This window comes from Ovis canadensis, chromosome 25 (genome assembly GCF_042477335.2).
Source record: "Ovis canadensis isolate MfBH-ARS-UI-01 breed Bighorn chromosome 25, ARS-UI_OviCan_v2, whole genome shotgun sequence".
Lineage (NCBI taxonomy): Eukaryota > Metazoa > Chordata > Mammalia > Artiodactyla > Bovidae > Ovis > Ovis canadensis.
In genome coordinates this window covers 37,223,635-37,246,447 of record NC_091269.1, presented here as the reverse complement: position 1 = coordinate 37,246,447, position 22,813 = coordinate 37,223,635, and the positions used below count along the sequence as shown (strand labels likewise).

Sequence of the window (22,813 nt, the reverse complement as noted above, 5' to 3'; positions counted from 1 at the left end):
GCAGTAATCTTCTCCATGTGATGACCAAAACAGTAATATCATATTTATGATATTTAAGTTACCCATTTATACTATTATTATTGTAATATACTGGTTATTTGGGCTTCCCTGGTAGCTCAGATGGTAAAGAATCTACCTGCAATGTGGGAGATCTGGGTTCAATCTCTGGGTTGGGAAGATCTTCTGGAAGAGGGCATGGCAACCCATTCCAGTATTCTTGCCTGGAGAATCCCTATGGACAGAGGAGCCTGGCGGGCTATAGTTTACGAGGTCACAAAGAGTCGGCCATGACTGAGTGACTAAGCACATATATTGTTTATTTAAACATTTAAATTTACACTAGAAAAAGAGAATATAAAAATCTCTGTGCTAAAATTATTAAAAAAAAAACACAGCGGAGGTCCAGTGGTTAAGACACTGTGTTTCCAATGCAGGTGGCACAGATTCGATCCCTGGTTGGGGAACTAAGATCCCAAATGCCATGCGGCAGGGACAAAATTAAAAAAAAAAAAATCCAGTGGAAAAAGAAATAGCTAATTTAGCAGCAGTGACAAAAAGTGAACAAAAGCAAATTGTTTCTGAAATGAAGGCTGACAAAGGAATCTTGTTGGAAGTTTTGGCCTGTGCGATGAAAAGAAGACCCAAACGTTTAGGATGTGTTTTCTGTCTTAATTAAGGAAGACAGCAAAAATGACCTGTTGGAGGGCATTCACAGAAAATTACATGTTTAAGATATTTAGCTTTTCAAATTTCTTTGAAAATATCACTGCTCCTATTTTCCTTATTTCTCATTACCTAAAAGCAAAGTATCCTATTCTTTTAGACATCACTCAGGAACATTTAAGCTATTTACATGATGAACTCATCAAAACTGGTAAATAAAGTTATTATTAAAATCTACCTTAATTGAAAGAAATTATTTTAATCATTGGAATTCCCTGGTAGCTCAGTGGTAAAGAAGCTGCCTGTAACGCAGTGCACGTGGGTCAGGAAGATCCCCTGGAGAAGGAAATGGCAACCTACGCCAGTATTCTTGCCTGGGAAATCCCATGGACAGAGGAGCCTGGCGGGCTACGGTCCACAGGGTCGCAAAAGAGTTGGACATGACTTAGCAAATAAACAACAACAGTCATTTTAGCTACTATTGAGATTCTACCAAAAGGAAGAAAAATCACTAGTAAACTGTGACTGCCCTCAAAGTTCCCAATGATTTAAAAATTACTCAAGCTGTTTTTCATTAATCCTGTCATAATCTTAACAAATATACATACATACAAAGAGTAGAAGCAGGTTGCTTCTATAATAATACATTTCAGGAATGAAACAGGCTTGGACTAGAGTAATGTTAAGTAAAGGTGATGAGAATTGGCTGAATGCTGCATAGATCTTGAAGGAGTCAATGCGATTTACCGTAGCATTCAATGTAGAGAACAATAGAAAAAGAAAAATCAAGGATGATGCCAAGTTTTTTAGCCTGAACTAATGAAGCACTGAATTGTCAATAATTGAGCTGGGCAGGCTGCCAAAGTCAGATCAAAAAGGCAATTCAGGGGTTCAGTTTTGGATAGCTTAAGTTCAAGATGACTTCTGTTGGGTTGGTCAAAAAGTTTGGGTTTTTCTGTAATGTTTCACAGAACAAACTTTTTGGCCAACCCGACAGATGTTTCCATGCAGACTCAAGCAGTTAAAAATACATACGATCATGAGTTTAGCAGACCTCTGGGTTGAAGGTGTAAATTGACGAGAGCCCTCAAAGGAGTGTGGATAGAAAAGAAAAAGGCTTAGCCTCTGGACACATCAATTTTAATAATTCAGGGCATGTGGAGGAATGTGGCAAGGCAGACCAAGTAGGGAGTGGCCAGTGTGTTAAGATGAAAACAATGCAAGCAAGGTTTATGCGAATCCAAGTGAAGGAAGTATTTCAAGGAGAGAAAGAGCAATTGTATCAAAAGTGGCTGATAAGTCAGAAGAGGACCGACCCTTTTGGCCCTGCGGAGGCCACTGCCAACCTATGGAAGGGTAATTTTAGTGGAAGAGTTGATGGCAGAGCCTAATTGGTATGGGTTCAAGAGCGACCCAAAGGATGAGTGGTGAAGGTGTATGTAGACTGTTCTTTTGAGTTTTTTGCTTTAATGAGAGGAAGAGAAATAGGTAAATGAGATGGAAAGTAGAGCAGATTGAGAGAGAGGTTTTTTTTTTCCTTAAGATGGGAGCAATAATAGTATGTTTGCATACTGACAAGAAAGATAAAGTGGAGAGGGAAAACGGATGATGCTGGAAACAACCGCTGGAGTATGGTTTTTAAGGTATGTAATTTAGACTCTAAAGATACTCACTAAATACAATGGAAGAGGACCAATTAAAGAAAGAGAACTGAGGTTTTACTACTACTGCCAGATAACAAAATTATAGTAAAAGGAAAATGAAAATGTGTTAAGATGTAAAAAGGGAAATGCAGATTTATGGACTTTAAAGGGAAGTTTCTAAATTTATCTAAAAATTCTATATGAGAAAATAGTACTAATTAAATATTTGGAGTAAATATTTTATATTTAGAAGTGAAAAAAATCACAAAATAAAAAATGAACAAGTTGAACTCTAAACTGCATTAAAACTATGAACTCTCTGGATAATTTAAAATATCTAAACAGAAGTATAGTTAGATTTTGAAATGCACTTGCATCATATAGGACTTAAGGTTAATTTATTAGGTAATGAAGAGTGAAAGAGGAGAGTGAAACAGTTGGCTTAAAGCTCAACATTCAGAAAACGAAGATCATGGCATCTGGTCCCATCACTTCATGGGAAATAGATGGGGAAACAGTGGAAACAGTGTCAGACTTTATTTTTTGGGGCTCCAAAATCACTGCAGATGGTGAGTGCAGCCAGGAAATTAAAACATGCTTACTCCTTGGAAGGAAAGTTATGACCAACCTAGACAGCATGTTAAAAAGCAGAGACATTACTTTGCCAACAAAGGTTCAACTAGTCAAGGCTATGGTTTTTCCAGTGGTCATGTATGGATGTGAGAGTTGGACTGTGAAGAAAGCTGAGCACCGAAGAATTGATGCTTTTGAACTGTGGTGTTGGAGAAGACTCTTGAGGGTCCCTTGGACTGCAAGGAGATCAGTCCTGGGTGTTCTTTGGAAGGAATGATGCTAAAGCTGAAGCTCGAGTACTTTGGCCACCTCATGCGAAGAGTTGACTCATTGGAAAAGACTCTGATGTTGGGAGGGATTGGGGGTAGGAGGAAAAGGGGACGACGGAGGATGAGATGGCTGGATGGCATCACGGACTCGATGGATGTGACTTTGAACTGTGGGGGTTGGTGGTGGACAGGGAGGCCTGGCATGCTGCAGTTCATGGGATTGCAGAGAGTCGGACAGGACTGAGCGACTGGACTGAACTGAACTGAATCGAAGGAGTTCAGACAAACTAGTAAATTATTAAGTAGCCAAGAGATTAATGGGTAAAGTGCATAGATTATTTGTATATGACAATTATAAATATTAGGACAAATATTAATGCTAATAAGAAAAATGCAGAAGAAAACAATGTTATATTCATTCAGTTCAGTTGCTCAGTCGTGTCCGACTCTTTGCGACCCCATGAATCGCAGGAAAACATAAAAAAAATTAAACCTTCCCAATGTGGCTACACTGTGATCGAGACAGTACTCACATCTTGCTGGTGGTAGTGTAAAGTATTAATAATTTTTTGGATACTAATTTGGAAATTGACATCAAAAGTCACAAAAATATTTATAACCTTTGACTCAGAAATACTACCCTTGGATATTTACTTAAAAAGTATACATAAATGATGTCCAATTCAGCATTATAATTACATTATAGCATTACCCATGATAATGAAATACTAGAAATGATCTAAAAGGGTAATTAAAAGATCAAAGAATGGCTATGAAAATTATGAATAGTGGTCTGAGCAAATGGAAGATATAAGATTTCCGGGCAATGTAGGAGATGCTTATCATATAACAATAAACCGCAGTGTAAAAATTACTTTTACTATACTGTTAATTACCACTATGTAACCTACACAGAAAGACAAAGAAAAATGTAAACTGAAAATAAATGTTCAGTATGCTGAGACTGTAGGTGAATATGTTCTTTCTTGTTCTCATAATAACTACTAATATTACTGAATACTTACTATCTACCTGATGGAGGAGAATGAACATTATGTATGTAAACACATTTAATCCAATGGGGTAAGCAGCAGCCAATACTAAATGGCACAGCTGATATTTGAATTCAGACAATCTGTGTTCAGTCCTGATCATAATGACCAGCTATGCTGTAGACACAAATCAGAAAAATGGGATTTCCCTCAACCTCTAAGAATCATGTTTTAGAAGGTTATGGGTATCACGTATTATATTACATATAATATCATTTGGTAGTCTCAGATTACTATCCCTTAATAATTGCTAACTAACCTTTCAATTTTGCCTGTAAAAATAAAGCAAGCTAATTTTAAACAGATTGGAAAAAAATGAAAATCCTTACAGCGTCACAGAATGCTACAGCTATACAAAACATTTTGGAGATTACCAGATCCTTCTACCTCTACAGAGTAAGAAACAGAGGTCTATAATCAGTGAGAACTGACTAAAGGTCATGTATCTGGTTAATACAACCAAAGCTAGTTCTAAATTCCAGGTTTTCAATGATAATATTAAAGACGACGACAGTCCAATGATATTTCTTGCTACACCATCTAACTTCTCTCCTTCATAAAAACAAAAAACTCTATCTATATACTAAGTTCAAGCGCATAACAAATGTCAGGCACAGTTCGTGTTTTTTAGTTAAATTAAATATTGACAACAGTTTTAAGTAGTAAATATTATAATCATTTCTAAGACGATGAAACACAGATTTAGTATGTTGCCCGGGTCTATTAACTGGCATCCAGGGCTGATTACCAAGTCGGTGCTCTTCCTACTAAGGGTCTGCCACCGGGCTAGGGAGAAAGTGCTCATGCACTCAGAGAGCTCAGGTTAAAGAGGGTCCTTGTGTTCCTTGTTCATATCGCCCAAGGTTCATATTGCCCAAGATTCATATGGAGAGAACTCTCTGATCCTTCTTTAGGTTCAGGACTAGTTGGCTGTTCCTGAGGATTAGAAAGGGTGCAGTAAATTCTATCTTCGAGTGTGAAAGGGTTTCCAACTTCGTATAAACCCTGGGGTTGATCCTTCATGTACTTACTCTTACGTGTGATCAAGGGAGTGGAAAACATTCAGTGCTTAGAGAAAGGGAAACTGAGGAACGGAGGGACAAAATATAATGATGCTTATATTCCCTGGCAAGTGTGCTTTTTAATATGCTAATAGTTCAAGGGCTCAAGAGAGAAACTTCCTGACACTTGATAAATACATTCTCATGACCTTTTTTCCCTCACTATTCTCTCCCTTTCCTTTGCCTTGCACTTTTAATTCTGTAAATTCTAGCACTGCAGGCTTTAATCCTCTCTCCAGTTAGGGAACTCCTTAAGGGGTCTCCCATCTTCAGAGTCTCACCATTCACAACCATCTCACCTAAGGCACAGAATCTTCTAAAGCAAATCCATGGCTGCCTAATAATAATTATCACTTCTCCGTGAATATCCCTTGAAAATGGGCCCCAGCCTACCTTTCCAGCTTTCTCTCTCCCCCGTCTCTAAGTCCTCAGTAACCCGGGCTTTCCCTTCTCGGTTCTTTGGCTCACAGTGACCAGTTTATCTGGAATCCTCTCCGTTTTCATCTTCGGCTGTCTAAAGTTAGTCGAAGGCCCATCTCAAATGTAATCTCCCTTGCTTTTTCTGATTCTCCAACCAGATGCAATCCTTTACTTGTCTAAACCCTATAGTTCTGGGTGTAACTCTCAGAAGACTTCACCCTGTCCTGCAGGTATCTGGTATTGCAACCGTCAGTTCCATTAAGATTGGTCATACATTATTAACCCTTGTGTTCTAGATAGCACATAGAAGACATTCATACTCATAATTAATGATCAAAAACAAAAATCTGACTTTGATGAATGTAAATTAAATGAGTGCTTCACAATTTTCTGTCAAAGAACTGGTGAAAGGAACCCCGAGAATAAAAACAAAAACAAAACAACGTGACAATATCTTAACTGGATACTTGATTTTCCAGGCACTGACACAACAATTGATAGACATCTACTAGGTTAGGAAAGTTATGTCTGTGTTACGAAAACGTAGACTCAAAAGAAAGCCCCCAAAGGCAAACAAAACAAAACAAAACAAACCTTAAAAAACAAAACCTTAAGACATGTGTGGTATTATTTCTTGAATTTTAGTTTTGTACAGATGAATCCTCTGAAGCTTAAAATTAAAAACTATACCGAGGAAGAAAAAAACTGCATTCAGACCATCAGATGACACATCTTGAATGCTACTGTAAAGAAAGTTAAACAGGGCTACTAAGCGATTGATTCACTCTCAAAGAAAAAACAAAACAAACCCCAAAGAAACCAAAACACAAAACAACAGAAAAATTAGCTAATTCTGATTGAGAAATAAATGAGCAATCTGGCAATGTTCTTTTTTTCCACATTATAAAGCTAATCCGAGAGGCCTGCCACCTGAAAACATTTCAGAAAGGTACAGAGATAATACTCCTACAGAGATCATGATTAATGAATACATTGGCCCCTGGCTATAACTAGGTCACTGCTGTTTACTTCGTGACTTCCCGTGTTCCAGGTGGGGGTTAAGTCAGGAAGGATTGGAGGAAATCAGTTTAAATCGTAGTCCAACCTTTACAGAGTAAACCCCACAACTCAACTAATTTTTTTCTTATGGGCCTGTAACTTAGTGGTAAAAGCACAATGAAATGAATGGATAATCTGAACAAAGGCAACAGGCATCTGCAATCTCTCAATCCCTTTGCAAATATATCCACCACGACAGGGCCAAATTCTGGGATCCGTTCGAGCAGGCGAGTGTCACCATTCAATAATGAGCTCCTTTCTCGATAAGCTGTAAATCTCGGGGCAACTGAGACCCTTCCTAGGGATCTGAGCTGGGAGCGGTCTCGGATTTTTAGACAAATCTCTCCTCCTACCACACGTGACCGAGAGGCAATCAGCGGCCCTGGGAGACCCGTAACGCACGATACAAAGGCTCGGCGCTGCCACGAAATCCTCAGGAGGATCGCCGAGCCTCCCGCGCTTAGCTTCTGCGGAGCCTGCGCAGGGCGCCGCCGCGAGGCGCGCCGCTCCCGGGCCCGCAGGGCGGTGCCGCGCAGCGCGGGGAGAGGGAGCAGGGAGCGCGCGCCGCCTGCCCTGCGCGCCTGCCCACCCAGCGCCGCGGGAGCAGGGCCGACGAGCCGCACGCAGTCCGGCCGCACCGCAGGAGCCGGGCCCTCGGCCGACGCAGGGAGCCCCGCAGCGACGTGGACTAGGGTGAGGAGGCCGAGGGCTCCCAGACCCCGGGCAGGCCCGAGGCCGGGCCGGCCCACCCCGCCCAGGCCTGGGCCTTCCCTTCTCCTCCCGGCCCCTGCCGCCACCCCCGGCCTCCCGGGCCTCGCGTGGGGGCGGAGGGGCGCCGTGAGCGACACTTACACCACGGCTCTGGAGATGATCCAGGACACCATCTTCCCGGGGGCTTGGACCCCACGTCGGGGGCGGGTGGGTGCCGAGGGTGGCGGACCAGGCGGCCAACGGCAGGCCGCGCGCCCTCCGGCTCCTCGCACTCCCCGGGGCCGCGCTGGCGCCCTCGGGAGCCGGGCCCGGTGTCTGCGCGCGGCGGCCGGAGCTGCGCGGCGGTCGGTCCCCCCCACCCTTCCCCGCCCGCCTGCGGAGCCGCCGCGGAGCCAGCCAGCCCCGCCCCTACGCTCCGCTGATAGGCGGCGGCGGCGCGTTGGCCGAGGCCAAGTCTGGGCTGCCCGGCTCCGGGGGCTGGGCTGCCGGGACCCCTGCCCGCGCCGGACGGCCTTGCGGCCTGGCTCCTTGGCTCTAACCTCCCTGCTCTGCCTCCTTTGTCCAGAACGTCCACGAGGCGTAGAGGGGAGAGGGTGGGGAGAGGCTGAGGAAGGGGATTTGGGGGTGAGGGTTGTTGATATCTGTGTGAAAAACAAGATAGTCGTGGAAACTCTGTCTGACGGAATCCTTTTGGACCAGGCCCTAGATTCTGGAGAGGAGAAATTTGGAGATGCGTTTAGCTACATCGGTGTTCTCACTGTTCACCGAGGCCCTGGACATCATCAAAGTACCGCATTTTCAGGCAGAGGTCGGGAGAATCGTTGTACAGGCCTGTCAGGAGTCTCCTGGTTTGTGGTGCAATGCAGGGAGGGGCAGAGGAGGAAAGCCTTGGATTTCAAGTTTGCAGTAGTGAGCGTGTAGATACCACTGTTCTGGGCCTCTTACGACATCGTCCCATCACAACATCCGCAAAGCCTGTATTACAAACACACCTCTGACCTGCCAGATATTCAGAGTAAAAGTTGGGTTTAGGATTCGTGACCTGTCTTACTATTTATAGCTGTCTGTTTTTTGGGAAGTTGGGTTATTGCTCGCACCTTGCAGGTATCTTAATTTCAGGAGGTAGAATTTAAACTCTGATATTTTTGGTGGCAATACCGAATCGAGGAAGTGATCTTGAAATTTAGTCGCATCTTTTTTTTTTTCCTGTTAAGATGGTAATAAAAGATAATTCTAGTGTTCAGATGGTACGAAGAATAAAGGATGAGACATGGGCTTCAAGCCTTTGATTAAAAGGTCTAGGAAATAGTTTATTTTGTGACCATACTGTAATTTATTCTTTTTGTTCCTCAGTTTCCCTGTAGTAAAAAGAGGTCAGTAATACTGCGGTTTACCTCTTGGCCTTCCAAGAGTGACATGAAGTACGCTAAATACATTTTATGAAATTGTGCCACTTGTTTGAGAGAAAATAAAAAACGAATAGGAGATTATCCTGAGTTTTTTTAAAGTCCCAGGTTCAGTACATTAGTAATGTTTTTGTTATGCAAGGAATGAAATCGGAAACTCCTTTTTACTCTTGGGTAGGCTTTGTACTCTTGGGTTGCAAAGAGTTGGATGTGACTGAACTGAACTGAGGCTCTTTTTGCTTACTTATGCATTTTAAGAACGTATATATTAATTTCAGGGATCTCAATGATGAAAATTTGCATTTGTCTGGAATCATTTTTGGCCATTATTCAGCATTATTTGAAAATCAGGTGTGCCACATAAACACCAGTTTTCTAAAAAGTTCTCTTGCCCAATAAAACGCAAAGCATTTGAATGGCATTCAGATTCCTCCATGAACTGATCCTAAATGTTTTTACATTGTTAATTTTTCCTGCCCTTCCAGTCTCTATTGAACCAAGCTATGTTTTCATGCTCCATGCCTGTGCCTGGACTTGATGTCCTGGTTTTCATAGTTATTCATTTTCTGCAGGTCCCCATAATTAATTACTTGAATTTCTGTTTAATGCCTGTCATTCTGCTTTATATTGTGGTTGTGTTTTACCTAGGTCTGACCTACTGAGTGGTCAAATGTTTAAGGGCAGGTGTGGCATATTAGTTATTTGTGTTTCCCTATTCTCTAGGATAAAGTAATTACCCAGTAAAAGTCCAAATAATGTTTTTAAAAACTTTTACAACTCAGAGCCTAGGTAAATGTTTATTCCTGTTTAGCACACTGGAAACTGAGGCTTAGAGAACTCAGTGTCAGCGACCACATAACTTAGAGGGAATAGAACGGGACCTTGAGTGCATACTTCCCGAGTGTTCTTCACGTTATACTGTGAGAGTTGAAATGTGTTTAAGGCAGTGGGTCCAGATGGAGGCTCCCTCCGGGGGGAGGTTGGGAGGTATTTTTGGGGGATTGTTGGAATGATTAAGGCTAACCACTAGCATTTGATGGGTGAGAGCCAGGGATGGTATATACTCTTTGTAGGTGCACAGGCTGTTCTAAACAAAGAATGTTCCCATGTTTTGCAAGGTTTAAGAACACACTGCCTGACATTTGTGTAATGTTTGTGCTTATCTGAACCTAGAACCTCTGTTTTATGTATAAGGCATGGTTTTAACCGCTACTGAATTTCCCAGTGTCTATTTCTATATGCAACTTGTGAAAGAAAGACTTGTTTTGTTCACAATTTGATCAGGAGTTGTTTGCAGTTTTGGAAAATTGTGTCACAAAGTACTTTGTGTTCATAGCTGTCATGGTTAGCTGGTAATTACTCTTGTATGTTTTCTAGTTCAGTTTTGTTTCAAGATTAACATGCTGAAACACATACCTTACTTTAAATGATTTTCATTTCACTTTTCCATCTATATTTTATTTAGGATAGATACATGGGTTTGTTTGAAGTCTGTAGGGAGATTGTTTTTAATTTCATTTCTGGGTGCTAAAGCAGAAGCTGGAAAATATTTTATGAAAGGGGAACATCAAGCCTGATTTGGTTGAGAATTCTTAGTCTAAACAGACTGTAATTTCATCTGAGGAGTTGCCTTACATGAGAAGAACCCAGATTTTAGTAGTGGGTGTACTGGGCTGTGCCTTGATAGTTGAGATCTGGTAATAGATGGCCATTAGATTAGTGCTTCATGGTGTAAGGCAAGGCTCGGAGACGTGGGAGAAAAGGAAATACATGACCTGCTGCCTTTTAAAGGGTGGTCTCTTGATATACTTGAGACCATTTCTTGTTTAGAAGATGGAAAATTGTTTCTTTAAATACTAAACAATTGCTTTTTAAAAAGCATATTGCTAATATTCATTTGAGTGCTTCCTTCACTGTGTTCTGCAAAAACTCTTTGGGTGTTGTGTTTAATCATGGTGGGATGCAGCATATTTAGGGCAAAGGACATTCCATCAGAAGACCTGTTTCTAATTGCCATTCCTGTGATGTTTGGCAAGTGTATCTATGTTTCCTGTTAAGTGAGGATAATATTATGATAATCAAATGCAAGGGGTTTTAAAGAGTAAGGGTAATTAGACTATTAAAAAGAATTGATTTTTCTCCCAGTTCCTGGGAGATATGTGGAATATGTGTCTCCTACATGTTAAAGTAGCTGATTTATAGGGAAAAAAAGAGTGGGAAGGTACCTCGGAGAGCAGGTAGTAAGAGAATTACAGAGTACAGAGATAATATCTAATCTATATAATTAATGAGTATACTAATGAAACTGAATACTAGGTCAACTTCCCATTTCTGTTGGAGGAGTATTTTCAAGTGCTTGAAAATATTTTTATGTATAGAAAGGGTAAAATCACTAACTTTTATAGTTTATTAAAAGTATAGTCTACCTTTAATAGTTGTTTAGAAAATGACATGAGGATCTAAAAGAGAATAACTTAAAAGACAAAAATCTGTTGTTTTTCCATCTGCGGCTAAATGAATTTTTTTATGTGTTAGCCAGTTTGCTTTATGGTATTATGGTTACAACAGGCCAGTTTTTGGCATCTGAATCAAATTATAAAGAAATAAGATTGAAAATGCCATAATTGGATTGCATTAGAACAGAAAGATTAGATTCTGAATTAAGTATTTGATAGTTACTAGCCAACATTTGATGAAGAAAGCAAAATGCATCTGCCAGTGGCTGGGTCTAGGGAATGTCTGGGTCTAGGAAATGCACATATCTGAGGCTGTTACACATTTGAGGTGGTAGCATTGGTTGCAGTGATGAAGGGTTTAGATATATTTCAGGTATTTCAGCTGTTCATTTAAATCACAGTTCCCAGGTTTGAAATCAAGGTAGATCTATGATTTCAGGTATTGCTCAGGTACATATTGGGTTGTTATGATGTAATTTACAGAGAACTGAAATATTTGGTAATTCTATTATGTCCACTAAGCAGAACGTTAAACAATTTTTGTTGATAATTTTGAGTGGTAGCTCGAAGCACATGGAATAAAATTCGAAAGGGTGAACAATGTAAAGTTAATCTTTTATCACTTGTCTCCAGCTGTCCACTTCCTTACGAGGCCTATCTCTATTGCTGGGTTTTTGTTTACTGAGAATCAAGTCTTGAATGAGTTATATATAGGTATTTAAGATGAAAGTAGAATTTTACATCAGTTGGGACATGATGTAAAATTTAGTAAATGATTTTGTGACAGCCAGCTAGCCATTTAATAAAATCTGAAGAAAAAGTAATTCTTGATGGATAAGAACTGTAAATGTAAAATCCAAAAGTACCATTGAAGTATAAAAAGATAACACATGTGAAGGTAATGTAATCTTGATAATGAAAAGGCCTGTCAATGCGTGCCATAAAATCAGAAACCAAAAGGGCAAATTTCATAAGATTTGATTGCATAAGAATTTAAAACTCCTATGTCGTCAGAAACAATATAAACAAAATTTCAAGACAAATGACAAATTGGGGAAAAACATTCGTAAAGCCAAAGGCTAACGTTCTTAATATACAAAGCACTTGTTAAAAAACCATTAATTAAAAACATATCGCAAAACTCAGAATATCTGGTTTCCAGTCTGGCATGTAAGGAGGAGCTTAGGAGTTGCCACTCTGTTCTAACAATAAGTAAAAAGCTGGGCAAACTGAAAAAATTAACAGCTCTTTTTATATGCTTCAGAGAAATGAGGTCATAAACGTCCTCCCAAATTGGAGAGAGAGGCAGTACAGAGAATTAAAACTCACCAGAGTGGAAACCTCTGCAAGGATCAATGCTAGGGTAGGAAAGCCGACAGCTCTGAGAGTTAAAAGCTGCAGGAGAATCCAATCGTCACAGTTAATGTGGGAGAAAAGTTCCTCCCTGCTGGAAGTCGGCAGGGGAAGGAAAAAGAAACCATTTTGAAATACACCAAATACTCTTTGAAATACTCTTTTTAACAGTTTATACCCTCAGGAGAAACTGTTTCACCTGAACCTAACCTAACAGGGGAAAGGGAAATACCCAACACCAAGCTAGCTCTAGCCTTCCACCAGGGCTTGCCTCCTTCCCTCTCCTTACCTTAGCTTGAAATTCCTTTATGTAATTACCACCACTGTCCTTTAAAAAAAAAAATTATTCCTGGTTCTAAGAAAGCATGTACTCCTTGCTAAAAATCACTTGAAGAAGCTCTTCATCTTTCCTTTTTTTCCAGATCCTCTGCGCTCTTCCTTCTCTCCTTCCCTAACACTTTCCTCCCTTACTGTATCCTGTTTTTGAGACTTACCTATTGTTACTTGTGACTGTAGTTCATAGATTTCCACCACTATGTAATATCCACTCTGTGCAGTGTATACAGTATATTTTTCATTCCAAATAAGGATATTTTGGATGTTTAAATTTTTTTTTTTTTGCTCCAACTGCTTATGTGAAGGTTTACCTAAGGAGTATAATATGTACCGTTTAAAACATATAAACATCATATTTTAAAAATTATAGGTATTTTTATGGTTGTCATCCTTCCTAGTAAGCTTCTTGAAAGCAGGAATTGATGTCTTCCACATCTCATCCTGCATTACCAGCCTTACATATAAGAATAAATCTTTGTTTCATTGAATTGAATTTTGTTCTTTACTGTTCATGCAGCATCCTCTTGAAAACTCAATATTCTATAAGCCTCAAATTTCAATAGAGAGAACTATTGGGAACCAAAATACTTGGCCATGTTATAACATGTGAAAATTGCATTGAAAAATTTCAACAACTTGATCAAAATAAATACGAATTAGCAGGTAACAAATGTTGAGAATTCTTATCTGACAGTTTTAAATTGGAACATTCTTAAAATATTAAGCTATTACTTTAGTTTCTCTTTCTAGTGATGGAAGTAATAACCCCTAGTTAGTTGTGTAGTATTTAACTAGTGTTTATAAGAAACTTATTTCAGAGGTCTAGAATAATAGGAATAATGTTAAAAACTCTAAAAGAGAAAACTGGTTATATTTTTAAACATTAGCGAATATTTAGCTTTATGTTATAATTTTATTATAGGACTTATACTTTAAAAATTTTTTTATTTTATATTGGAGCATAGTTGGTTAACAACATTGTGATAGTTTCAGGTGTACAGCAAAGGACTTGTACTACTGTATTAAAAAAAGCTGTTGCTTATAGGGTCATATTGGTACCATGTTGAATAGTTTCTTTTTTTTAAAATATAAATGTATTTATTTTAATGGAGGCTAATTACTTTACAATACTGTAGTGGTTTTGCCATACATTGACATGAATCAGCCATTGGTATACACATGTTCCCCATCCTGAACCCCCCTCCCACCTCCCTCCCCATCCTATCCCTCTGGGTCATCCCAGTGCACCAGCCCCGAGCGCCCTGTCTCATGCACCGAAACTGGGCTGGTGATCCATTTCACATATGACAATATACATGTTTCATTGCCATTCTCCCAAATCATCCCACCCTCGCCTTCTCCCACAGAGTCCAAAAGACTGTTCTATACATCTGTGTCTCTTTTGCTGTCTCGCATTTAGGGTTATCGTTACCATCTTTCTAAATTCCATATATATGTGTTAGTATACTGTATTGGTGTTTTTCTTTCTGGCTTATTTCACTCTGTATAATCGGCTCCAGTTTCATCCACCTTGATAAAGAAGCACTCTCATGCTTTTTATGCACCTATCTTGGGCCTGGTACATTGGTTTTAGTTCACAGTAAGTGTCGTACCAAGGAGCCTGGATTTTATAATCCCAGCTTTAGCTTGTTAAACTGACTTGCTCAGGTCTAATCATTTTATGTCACTGGACTTCTGTTTCCTCATCTACAAAACAAAGGTAAAGCTTTAGAATGCTTATTTTTATAGGGTTATTAAGGTAATCCTTTAGACTGCTCGTCTTTGTAAGGTTATTAAGAGACTTAAACAAGGACACATAAGAAATCCCTTTGTAAACTGAACTTTTAATCGAGATATGAGATATTATTTTTAGTTTAGAAAAATTCAGAAATACTCAAGACCACTTTTTGCAGTAGGGGGAACACTGAATCTGGGGGAAGATACACTGTCATGTATGGGCAAAGGGATATGTGCAGATAGCCACAGCCCAGGATAATGTGCCAGGCAAAACTCTTTACTGATTTTGAAGTTCATAGGCCAGGAAGAGATTGGTCTGTTTGGGGGAAAGGACACTGATGCTTTGGAGGATGACAGGCTTCCCTGTGGCTCAGCTGGTAAAGAATCCGCCTGCAATGCGGGAGACCTGGTTTCGACCCCTGGGTTGGGAAGATCCCCTGGAGAAGGGAAAGGCTACCCACTGCAGTATTCTGGCCTGGAGAATTCCCTGGACTGTATAGTCCATGGGGTCGCAAAGAGTTGGACATGACTGAGCGACCTTCACACACCCACACTTCAGTAGAATCATGTACGAGTAGAAAAGAGAACACGGCAGAAAGTTCAGCGTAATGCTGGGAAACTCGTCGAAGTACTGTTTTAGAGAAACAGAGCCTGGGGAGCACATCTGTCAAGGCCATACAGTCCTATGGGCCGTGAGGAACCTTTGGGATCCTTCATCAGGGTGAAGGATAGATTTGATGAAATATTAGAGGCAGGGTGATCCATCCCAAGGCTATTATATTAACATGGAGAGAAAATGATCAGGGGTTTAATTTGAGGTTCACAAATTAGGTTTTTGAATAGAGTCCAGGAGGCAAGGAATTTAAAAGGTGAAAAATAACCTTTTTTCTACTAATGTTTTCCTGAAGGTTAGCATAAACTTCAGCTATGAATGTACTGATATGAAACAAACTTACAGTATTATTTGTACCACTTTTAACTTTTCGTGGATAGAAATCACAGGTATTTTCATATCACATTACATTTTTGCAGGTGTCTTGAAATGTTACTTATACCACACATCATTACCTTGAAACTATGGTAGGTTTGCTATGTTCAGTTCAGTCTCTCAGTCGTGTCCAACTCTTTGCAACCCCGTGGACTGCAGCACGCCAGACCTCCCTGTCCATCACCAGCTCCTGGAGCTTACTCAAACTCATGTCCATAGAGTCGGTGATGCGATCCAACCATCTCATCCTCTGTTGTCCCCTTCTCCTGCCTTCAATCTTTCCCAGCATCAGGGTCTTTTCAAATGAGTCAGCTCTTTGCATCAGGTGGTCCAAGTATTGGAGTTTCAGCTTCAGCATCAGTCCTTCCAATGAATATTAAGGACTGATTTCCTTTAGGATGGACTGGTTGGGTCTTTTTGCAGTCCAAGGGACTCTCAAGAGTCTTCTCCAACACCACAGTTCAAAAGTATCAATTCTTTAGTGCTCCGCTTTCTTTATAGTCCAACTCTCACATCCATACCTGACTACTGGCAAAACTATTAACTTTGACTAGGTGGACCTTTGTTGGCAAAGTAATGTCTCTGCTTTTTAATATGCTATCTAGGTTGGTCATCACCTTCTTCCAAGGAGCAAGCATCTTTTAATTTCATGGCTACAGTCACCATCTGCAGTGATTTTGGAGCCCCCCAAAATAAAGTCTGACGCTGTATCCACTGTTTCCACTTATTATTTACTGAGTTGATTAAAAAAGCACACACAGTGTTATCAAATCACATTTTCTTGTACTGTTTTGATAACTATATTTTAATACAGTTGGTTTCCTTTAATCCCGGTGGTAATGAAAAACAGCTGATAGGTTGTGAGTGTGAGATTTGAAAGGAGGAAGACACTGGAGTGAGGGTGGAGTAGACATATTTCTGGGGTAGACGTATTTCATTGGTTAGGCAAAGAATCAGATGTTGTGAGATCCACCATAGATTGTTGAGGTCATTTAGTCCATTGTCTCCCCAAAGTTTCACACAAGAGATCGCTTAAATTGTTTTTCTGTTATGAATCCCATATTATAAAAATATTTTTCCTCCAAAATCTTTGATTATTAATGACTTGCTGCCTGCCTCCCCTGAGTTTTAAGCAGGCGGGCAGCTTCTTGCTGTGACTCTTGGGACTTGCTCGGGGCCTCCGTTTTGCCACTCTCTACCCCTTATTTCACCGCTTGTAGGTTTGGTGTCTTCTACTTCACCCCTTCCCTGTGGCTTCCCTGGTGGCTCAGAGGTTAAAGCGTCTGCCTTCAGTGTGGGAGACCCGGGTTCGATCCCTGAGTCGGGAAGACCCCCTGGAGAAGGAAATGGCAACCCACTCCAGCATTCTTGCCTGGAGAATCCCGTGGACGGAGGAGCCTGGTAGGCTACAGTCCACGGGGTTGCAAAGAGTCGGACACGACTGAGCGACTTCATTTCACTTCACTTTATCCCTGGGATTTCTTTGGAAGGAATGATGCTAAAGCTGAAACTCCAGTACTTTGGCCACCTCATGCGAAGAGTTGACTCATTGGAAAAGACTCTGATGCTGGGAGGGATTGGGGGCAGGAGGAGAAGGGGGCGATCGAGGATGAGATGCCTGGATGGCATCACGGACTCGATGGACGTGAGTCTGAGTGAACTCCGGGAGTTGGTGATAGACAGGGAAGCCTGTTGTGCTGCGATTCATGGGGTCGCGAACAGTCGGACACGACTGAGTGACTGAACAGAACTGAACTTTATCCCAACCCTGCTGGCCTGGTCTCTGCCACTTCTTAGAAGTAGAACCTCCTGTTGCCTCGTTTTTTTTTTAAAAACCTCCCCAGCAAGCTGGGAATTTCAAGAGTGATTGATGCCTTTCAGCACCTTATTCTTTTGTCCCCACACTTGGTCTTGAGCCTTATGGTCAAGTGGCAAAGTTGAGGCCTGGGGGGCTTGGGTTGCAGCAGGAAGATGGTGGGGCCTGGTCTCCGGAGACCCTGGGAGTTGGGAGAGGAGAGCGATGGTAGGGGGGCCGAGGTGGAGATGGGAAAGTCTTTCACCTCTTCGTGTTTGGCACTATCATCTTAGACTGTTACCGTTTGCTCAATTGCAGGATGCAACTCTGCTGAAATGGTCTCTTTTCCCATTTTCTTTCCAAAGGAGTGATTGAGGGCAAGAGGAGAGGGGGGCGACAGAGGATGAGATGGTTGGATGGAATCACCGCTTAATGGACATGACTTTTGAACAAACTCTGAGAGGTAGTGAAGGACAGTGAAGCCTAAGGTGCTGCAGTCCATGGGGTAGCAGGGAGTGGGACATGACTTGGTGACTGAACAACAGCAAAGGAGCCAATTGAAATTTAGGCAGTTAGGATAGTTTTTTCGGTTTCAGTATTTCAAGACTCTGCAGATGTGAGTTAGAGAAAAATGTGGAAGTGCTTTAAAAAGAATAAAACAAAGGAGGATAATGTTAATTATATGACTTTAGAAAAGGAAAGTAAGGCTGGAATGAGTTGATTATGTTAAAGAATTTAGACAGATGAGCTTCCCTGGTGGCTCAGAAGGTAAAGAATTTGCCCTCAGAGCGCGAGACTTGGTTTTGATCCCTGGGCCAAGAAGATGCCGTAGAGAAGGGAATGGCAACCCATTCCAGTATTCTTGCCTGGAGAATTCCTTGGACAGAGGAGCCTAGTTAGTTATCGGTTCAGTTCAGTTGCTCAGTCATGTCCGACTCTTTGCGACCCCATGAATTGCAGCACGCCAGGCCTCCCTGTCCATCACCAACTCCCGGAGTTCACTCAGACTCACATCCATCGAGTCAGTGATGCCATCCAGCCATCTCATCCTCTGTCATCCCCTTCTCCTCCTGCCCCCAATACCTCCCAGCGTCAGAGTCTTTTCCAATGAGTCAACTCTTCACATGAGGTAGCCAAAGTACTGGAGTTTCAGCTTTAGCATCATTCCTTCCAAAGAACACCCAGGGTTGATCTCCTTCCGAATGGACTGGTTGGATCTCCTTGCAGTCCAAGGGACTCTCAAGAGTCTTCTCCAACACCACAGTTCAGAAGCATCAATTCTTCGGCGCTCTGCCTTCTTCACAGTCCAACTCTCACATCCATACATGACCACTGGAAAAACCATAGCCTTGAGTAGATGGACCTTAGTCGGCAAAGTAATGTCTCTGCTTTTGAATATGCTATCTAGGTTGGTCATAACTTTTCTTCCAAAGAGTAAGCGTCTTTTAATTTCATGGCTGCAGTCACCATCTGCAGTGATTTTGGAGCCCCAAAAATAAAGTCTGACACTGTTTCTACTGTTTCCCCATCTATTTCCCATGGAGTGATGGGACCAGATGCCATGATCTTCGTTTTCTGAATGTTGAGCTTTAAGCCAACTTTTTCACTCTCCTCTTTCACTTTCATCAAGAGGCTTTTTAGTTCCTCTTCACTTTCTGCCGTAAGTGTGGTATCTGATATCTGAGGTGATTGATATTTCTCCCGGCAATCTTGATTCCAGCTTGTGTTTCTTCCAGCCCAGCGTTTCTCATGATGTACTCTACATATAAGTTAAATAAGCAGGGTGACAATATACAGCCTTGACACACTCCTTTTCCTATTTGGAACCAGTCTGTTGTTTCATGTCCAGTTCGAACTGTTGCTTCCTGACCTGCATATAGGTTTCTCAAGAGGCAGGTCAGGTGGTCTGGTATTCCCATGTCTTTCAGAATTTTCCACAGTTTATTGTGATCCACACAGTCAAAGGATTTGGCATAGTCCATAAAGCAGAAATAGATGTTTTTCTGTAACTCTCTTGCTGGCATGATCCAGCGGATGTTGGCAATTTGATCTCTGGTTCCTCTGCCTTTTCTAAAACCAGCTTGAACATCAGGAAGTTCATGGTTCACGTATTGCTGAAGCCTGGCTTGGAGAATTTTGAGCATTAATTTACAAGCATGTGAGATGAATGCAATTGTGTGGTAGTTTGAGCATTGTTTGGCATTGCCTTTCTTTGGAATTGGAATGAAAACTGACCTTTTCCAGTCCTGTGGCCACTGCTGAGTTTTCCAAATATGCTGGCATATTGAGTGTAGCACTTTCACAGCGTCATCTTTCAGGATTTGAAACAGCTCAACTGGAATTCCATCACCTCCACTAGCTTTGTTCGTAGTGATGATTTCTAAAGCCCACTTGACTTCACATTCCAGGATGTCTGGCTCTAGATTAGTGATTGCATCATCTTGATTATCTGGGTTGTGAAGATCTTTTCTGTACAGTTCTTCCATGTATTCTTGCCACCTCTACTTAATATCTTCTTCTGTTAGGTCCATACCATTTCTGTCCTTTATCAAGCCCATCTTTGCATGAAATGTTCCCTTGGTATCTCTAATTTTCTTGAAGAGATGTCTAGTCTTTCCCATTCTGTTCTTTTCCTCTATTTCTTTGCATTGATCGCCGAGGAAGGCTTTCTTATCTCTTCTTGCTATTGTTTGGAACTCTGCATTCAGATGCTTATATCTTTCCTTTTCTACCTTGCTTTTCCCTTCTCTTCTTTTCACAGCTATTTGTAAGGCCTCCCCAGACAGCCCTTTTGCTCTCTTGCATTTCTTTTCCATGGGGATGGTCTTGATACCTGTCTCCTGTACAATGTCATGAACCTCATTCCATAGTTCATCAGGCACTATCTATCAGATCTAGGCCCTTAAATGTATTTCTCACTTCCACTGTATAATCATAAGGAATTTGATTTTGTAAGCAGAAATCGAAGTAAAAGATTTGCTATTGGTTAAAACTAATTTTAATGCTTATCAGATAAGGGAATTGTTTCAAATACTTGAAGCTCTCTGAAGCCCCCTGCTTCTTGTGGATGAGAGATTAAAGGCAGAGGTATGGTCATGACTGTGATGCTGATAAGCCATCTCTTACCCAGACGTGGTTGGCCCCTTTTGGAAACTACTGCCCTCAGTCTCCTTTCTGTTTTTATTAGATTAGTGACTTGATACATTTCCAGAGTCATTTCATTTACTTATTTGAGGCATAACTGCCAGTAGCGGACTCTTCTGAATTCCGCTGCTTCTGTAGTATGTGCTTGTGATGTTCTCATCATGAAGCCCATATCACTCTTTTATTTCTGTCTCTCTCTCCTCACATTGTGCTTTCTTTTTTTAAAGATGTATTTTATGTTTTAGGAAACATTTATTTACTTGCCTATTCTGGCTCTCAGTTATGGCATTCGGGATCTAGGTCCTTGACCCGGGATTGAACCCAGGCCCCCTGTAGAGGGAGCCCAGAGTCTTAGCCACTGGACCCCCAGAGAGGTCCCCACAGTGTGCCTTCTAACCCCAGTGCTGATAGTGTATTTTTGAAGGTCATTAAGCAGTGTGGCTTAACGATTAAAAGTGAGGATTTCATGCTGAATGGTGCGGCTTGGATTCTGACCTCATCAGCCTGTGTGTGATCTGTGTGATCTGTGGTGTGTGATCTGTGGTCAGATACTTTGCGGTCTAGACAAGCCCCCTCCTATGGGCTTGTCAGAAATTAAATTAGCTAGTGTTGATGTATTATGCCTAGTATGGGCCTGGCATAAAACGGGTACGTTTTTGTTTTAAATTATCGTCAGACTCCGTGACAGCACCATTGCTTGATTGTCTAGTTTCCTGGACTCGTTTGTAAAGCTGTTGAGAAAAGGAAGAAGGTGTGGCTGTTCCGTGTGTATCCGTCCCTCTTCCTATCCTCATACTCTGTATGCAGAGATGTCAGTCTTGTATTATTTGTTTCAGTTGTTTGAGACCTTGAAGGCCCAGGAGCTAGTAATTTTTATAATTATGTTTAGGCACAAGATTAGGAGCCTTATGTGTAGGAGTGAGTCACTCACTTCCGGATATGACCACTTTACTCAGAAGATGTGATGACTTTCTGCTTTTCTTCCCAACAATCGCCTAACTTTGTTATGGTTACTTTATTTCATTGTATAGGCAAAATTAGGTGCCACGATTTTATTTCCGAATTTGAGGATTTGCAAATGACTGAGAGATAACCTTTATGTATCTTAACGGCCCACTGTGCTCACTGACTATTTATTGACTGATTTATATTTTTCCAAAGTGAAGAACAATTTGACTGTACCTGTGTAGAGAACAGTTCATAGTAATTGGTTGCTTTGACCTTGAACAAAGGTTTCTGGGTTACTTTGTTTTCTGAAGGCTTGTTTTTTGAATCCATATCATCCGAAAGTTACACTTAGAATCAATTAAAAATCTTTTTTACTCCAAGCTTGTATCCTGAATGTTTTCTGAAGTATGCTATTTATGTACTCTTTTCTAGGTACTTAGGGCTTTTTACTCAGGTTGTTACTCCAGTATGTTCTCCTAGTTTGCAAAGTAAACTTGTACAGCTTTAGAGTAGAAAATTGACTTATTTCATTTATAGTGATAGAACTTTTTAAAAACATCCACTTAACAGACTTTTAAAAATAACAGCCTTAAAATTCACAATTGCATGTAACTTACCCTTATATTAAAGTGTACAGTTCTGTTGTTTTTAGCATATGTACAGAGCTATCCACCTTTTACAATTAGTTTTAAATCATTCCCCAGAGAAACTCCATACATCTACATAAATGGAATCATACAATATGTGGTCTTTTTGACTGACTTTTTTGACTTAGCAAAATGTTTTCCAAGTTCAACCATTTGTAGCATGCATCCATACTTAATTCATTTTATTGCTGAATAAAATTCTATTGTATGGATAGATAGCATTTTATTTAACTCATTGATCAATTAATGGACATTTGGATTGCTTCTACTTTTGGGACATTATGAATAATACTGCTGTAAACATACATGTACAAGTTTTTGTGTGGAAATATGTTTCATTTCTCTTGAGATTTTTTTTTTTTTTTTAATGAATTAAGTTCTAAAGGAAAAGAAGTTGTGGACTACTTTTACAAAAATCTTTTGTAGATATTTAAAAATCCTGTCTATCTCTTTTATTGCCAAGTATTAGGTTTTGCTAGGTTTGCTGCACTGACAACTAACTTTAACATCTCAGTAGTTTACGGCAATATGGGTTTGTTTCTTGCTCAGGTT

The 22,813-nt window shown here is 40.7% G+C and overlaps 2 protein-coding genes across 19 annotated transcripts in view; one reads left to right on the top strand and one right to left on the bottom strand.

Annotated features, from left to right (window-relative positions):
- Positions 1-8,010, bottom strand: part of REEP3 (receptor accessory protein 3) — a 100,653-nt gene extending 92,643 nt beyond the window's left edge. Inside the window, exon 1 of one of the 5 annotated variants that reach the window (XM_069571799.1) lies at positions 7,593-8,010. In XM_069571799.1, the coding sequence (XP_069427900.1) occupies positions 7,593-7,624 (32 nt within the window). In that variant the 5' untranslated portion in view covers positions 7,625-8,010. Of the gene's footprint in view, positions 1-7,093; positions 7,380-7,592 lie in introns of those variants that run through there. The other 4 variants (XM_069571804.1, XM_069571801.1, XM_069571800.1 and 1 more) reach the window with 4 other exon arrangements.
- The window catches only part of JMJD1C (jumonji domain containing 1C), a 321,872-nt gene continuing 306,152 nt past the window's right edge, over positions 7,094-22,813 (top strand). For 2 of the 14 annotated variants that reach the window (XM_069571787.1, XM_069571790.1), the window contains exon 1: positions 7,141-7,433. The gene's annotated coding sequence lies outside the window, so the exon portion shown is untranslated. Of the gene's footprint in view, positions 7,434-22,813 lie in introns of all 14 variants that reach the window. The other 12 variants (XM_069571773.1, XM_069571772.1, XM_069571765.1 and 9 more) reach the window with 12 other exon arrangements.